The sequence below is a fragment of the Trypanosoma equiperdum genome, assembly GCF_001457755.1.
Source record: "Trypanosoma equiperdum strain OVI genome assembly, contig: ctg_158, whole genome shotgun sequence".
NCBI lineage: Eukaryota > Euglenozoa > Kinetoplastea > Trypanosomatida > Trypanosomatidae > Trypanosoma > Trypanosoma equiperdum.
Window position 1 is genome coordinate 82135 of NW_027123604.1, and position 4481 is coordinate 86615.

General features: G+C 49.1%; 2 protein-coding genes across 2 annotated transcripts; both read left to right on the top strand.

The window, feature by feature from the left end:
- Nucleotides 1–337: 337 nt before the first annotated feature.
- TEOVI_000038500 (endo/exonuclease Mre11) lies at nt 338–2596 on the top strand (the record flags this gene model as incomplete). Its single annotated transcript, XM_067222243.1, has 1 exon — nt 338–2596. The coding sequence occupies one exon, from the start codon at nt 338–340 to the stop codon at nt 2594–2596; it is 2259 nt and encodes a 752-aa protein (XP_067078344.1).
- Nucleotides 2597–3152: 556 nt separating this feature from the next.
- On the top strand, nt 3153–4388 carry TEOVI_000038600 (uncharacterized protein; the record flags this gene model as incomplete). Its single annotated transcript, XM_067222244.1, has 1 exon — nt 3153–4388. One exon carries the CDS (start codon nt 3153–3155, stop codon nt 4386–4388), a length of 1236 nt encoding a protein of 411 aa, XP_067078345.1.
- Nucleotides 4389–4481: the final 93 nt, after the last annotated feature.

Consider the following 4481-nt stretch of genomic DNA (forward strand, 5'->3'; position numbering starts at 1 on the left):
GGTGAAGGGATGTGTGGCTGTTCACAGATATTTATGACATTAGTATCGTACCGTGCTTACGTGTAAATTTCTTCAGTTGGGTTGTTGTTGGTTGTGGGTTTTTGGGATGTTTTTACCATCCCCCTCCCCCGTGCGGCGTCTCTTTGTTCTTTGTTGTCGATGCTGTTGGGCTTGCATCCTTGCACATGTTGTTGGCTCATTCGGCATTTGTTAGTTGCCATATTTGTTACTTTTCCCATCGCCTTTATCCTCATCTTGATCTGTCTTAACGGCTTGCTTCTACTAATTTTTTCCCCCTTCTGAAATGGGGAGTCGCGTTACAGTGCTACATATAATAATGGCCGAGAGGGCATCCACACAGTCGCATGCCTTGCCAACGTCAACTCAAGCAGATCCGTCGTTGGCGGCCTCCACGTTCAAGTTCCTTGTGACTTCTGACAATCATCTCGGATATCAGGAACGTGATTCGAGACGTGGGGATGATAGTTTCACAACATTCGAAGAGTGCCTGCGCGCAGCCCGACTTGAACATGAAGTTGACGCCATTCTGCTGGCTGGAGATTTCTTCCATGATAACAAACCGAGCCTCGGTTGCCTGGCTCGCACATCATCCCTTCTGCGGTCATATGTGTTAGGTGACAAACCCATTTCCTTTACACTGTTGAGTGATCCCAAGCGCAACTTTCCAACACATCCAGTGCCTTTGGCGAACTTCCAGGACCCGAACATCAATGTAGCGTTGCCAATTTTTATGATACATGGAAACCATGATGATCCGGTTGGAGGTACATCATCCATTGATATTCTGTCCACCGCTGGACTTGTGAACTACTTCGGGCATACATCTTCGTTGGATGATATTGTTGTGGAACCTGTGCTGCTGAAAAAGGGTGATACGTATATCGCCTTGTATGGTCTTGGGAATGTCCGTGATGATCGATTGCATCGGTGCTTTCGTATGAAGAAGTTGCACTTTGTGCAACCCAAGACTGAACCAGGAAAAGATTGGTTTAAAATTCTGCTTTTTCATCAAAACCGAGGGGTTCGCAGTGGTGGAAATATGAAGTGTGGCATTTACGAAACAATGCTCGCCGGTCATGGGATGGATCTTGTCATTTGGGGAAATGAACATGAGCAACAAATGGAACCCTCTCCATCTGAGGGGTTTGACATCATTCAGCCGGGTAGTACAATCCTAACATCATTATCTGAGCACGAGTGCAACCCCAAAAAATACGGAGTGCTGGAGGTGCGAGGAGGGTCCTATCGAGTCACAGGATTTCCCCTTCGCAGTATTCGTCCTGTCGTCCGGCGAACAGTTGAATTGTGGAGGGATAATCCCGGCTGTCGGACCCTCGACGCGGTGGAGGACTTCCTTCGGAGTGTAGTGGAGCAAATGATTGAAGAGGCTGAAGAGCAGGTGAGCCGCATTCCGGATGATGTTCTTAAGTTCCACCCCAACATCAAGTTCCCAATTATGAGGCTGGCAGTGGATTTCACAGATCCGGACTCCACGACCTTCCCTCAACCGAACATCAATCGTTTTGGGCAACAATATATGGACATTGTTGTGAACCCAAGTGAGCTCCTCCGTCCCATTAAACCCAAGCAGGTGCCTCGCGTCGCTTCTTCCGCATCAGCGACAGGTGGTGAGGCCCCCGTAGTGCCGGTTCCACGACTTAACACCTCCGACATACGCACCAAAGTTGCCGAGGTGTTCAATGCTAATGCGCGTGATGCATGTTCGTTGCTGTCGGAATCCGAAGTGTCGGCAGCGGTGTATGCCTTCGCTGAGAAAGGTGAGCGCGACGCTATAGACGAGCGCATCTGCGAACTGTTGAGTAAATGCCAAAAGTCGGTTTGGGTGTCGATGCGCAGGGGTGAGTCGGAATCTATATTGAAACCCGAAAGCATCTATGAGGAGGTTGTCCGCCACAAGAAGGAGGCAAACAAGCGCTACGAGGAACTTTCTCGCGCAGCAGAAGAGGCGTTGCAGCGGTCCACTCAAGGAAACGAACTGACCGAGCGGCTTCGGGCCGACACTGAGTTAGCTGCTTCGATGGATAGTGGTAATTTTCCCCGTGTAGGGGGTGAATTAGCGGATGGTGCCGCATTGGGGCTTTTATCCGCCACGGCGCCCCGGCGGGCTGGAGGAAGTGGAGCCACAAATAACGGGGAGGGCGCTAATGACGCGCTTTCCCAAGTAGGGTTTACTTTTCCAGATTTCAGTAACTCTTTATCCCCACCAGATGCATCTGGTGGGGCCGCCACTCGTGGGAAGCGATCACGGGATGAGCTGAATGTGTTTGATGTTGCTACTGAGCGCGACACCAACGAGGTAAACTCACACCCGAATGTTTCAACCGTGAAGGGTGGAGGAAAGGCTGTGAAATCTGAGACATCAGCACCCAAACCAGCGAGAGGTCGGAAGCCGAAGCGACCTGTTGATGGTGGTGTCAGCGGTTTGCCTCTTTTTCCCTCACTTGAACTGACACGTGACCCGGTTCCAGATGAAAACTTCTTACTACCTCCTGTTGTAGGGGGTGGAGTAAAGGGTGCTTCTACAAGTAGTTCTGGCATGCCAGATAACTATTAGAATCACAGTGTCGGTTTGTCTTGTGTGTGTGTGTTTTTTTTTTTAATTTGTACTTTGTGGACAGACACGTACCTCTCGACAGTTACATAGATATCTGTGCATCTATTTATAACTGTCTATATATTTATATCTGTGCATGCGCAAAAAAAAGATAGGGAAGGAAAGGGTAATTCTTGAGTAGTACGCACAAAACATATAGAGCATAGATTACACCCTTTTGTGCTCTGAGTTGTCGCGTCCCAGCGTAATGGGAAATCTCTCTTTTCAGACGATTGGGGTGATATCGAGTGTGTTGACACGCCCATTGTTCATGACTTTCGCAATATTTTTTCCCCCCTTTAATTACTGTGTGGACACTACGTATACACTTCCTTCACGTATTATTCGGTATACACCCGTTATTTTTGGCCGCGCCCCAGGGAGTTTCTTTTATTGCTTTTTTTTTTTCGCATTACCACCACCCTTATTTGTTTCTGTTGTATTCTTCAACATGGTAACTAGTAAAGAAAACGCGGAAAGGGTGGGGAGGGAAGAAAAGCGCCGGTGAAGTTGGTGAATGAAGAGATTTGGAATTTGGACCCGTCCTTCACTGGGTCGCCGCTCGTTTTATGCAGGATTGGATGACTCCCGTGTCATGCGGCTACGACGATCAAATACAACCCTCAACAAACCTCGTGGGCGAGACGCGTTTTCATTAGCCTTCGAAAAGCGCATTCATCTTCTTCCGCTAACGCAAGTGGGTGATTTATACGGGCTGCCAGTTCCACCATCTGCTCCAGGAGAGAGCTCGGGAGGTGCTGCAGAAGAAACAATACGTGTACTTGTTGTGGATTTATTGCTACTTGAAGATGTGGAGTCACTGATTTCCTTTCCAGCTTCCAACCCGCTCTACTATGAAGATTGGCCAACGGTTTCAGATAATTCCGAAGGGGAAGTACCTTCAGATCGGAGAAGTGGCATCTCCTCGTCACTTGCACTGGGGGAGAGTGGCTTTTCTCTGCCTTCCAGCAACAAACGACACTTGCGCCAGTATGGCGACACAACTCTCCTGCGTAATTCATTTGTGAGAGAGGCAGCTCATGGTGTTTCCGCGCAATTTCACACGGCGATTTGCATCAACCCGTTCATTGATGTCGATCGCTTCCGACGGGAGGAGGCGCAGGTGGAAATGATTTCAGCTTATCGGAATATTCTTTACGAGGCGGCGGAGGTTCCTGACGGTCGGGCCGATGTTATTCGTATTCCTGCTCTCTGCTGTGATACATGCGGCCCTCGCTTCTACCATGAGATTGGGAAGCTGAACCAGCAATCGCTAATTAAAGGTTTCCATCGCATTGGCTCTGAGGCAAAGGAAACACTCATGCTCAATCCGAAGTTTATTGTAGAAGTGTATGTGCCTTTGCCATTTCTGCAGCAGTTCCAGAGGGCATTTCTGGAGGATGCATGGGAAACCCCCGAGTCTACGCTTAATCCGGGAAGGACGGCACTTTATCCCGGCCTTGCGCCCCCACGCTCTCTGTTGCCTCTTGAGGGTTGGATTGGTAAACGGCCGGAGCTTGTGGAAGCGATAGAAACGGAGGGCCGTAGTTTAATGAGTGGAGTAAAATATTCCCTGGATGGCAAACCAATTGAAGAGCGGGAGGTGCTGGCGGAGCTTCGTGTGTTTGGTAGAGAAAAGGAGCAGGAGGAAATGCTAAAGAGGGAGGAGGAAACCGCAACTCAACAAGGACTTGAAGTAGCTCCCAATGGTAACACAGTAGCACCACTGCGCGCTGGCATTGATCAAAACTGATGTTGTTGCGTCCCGTTGATGGTGCGGCCGCCCTTGTTATTACTGACTCAGGAGAAAGGGAGTGTGATTGTTTATTATTATTATTTTTTTTTT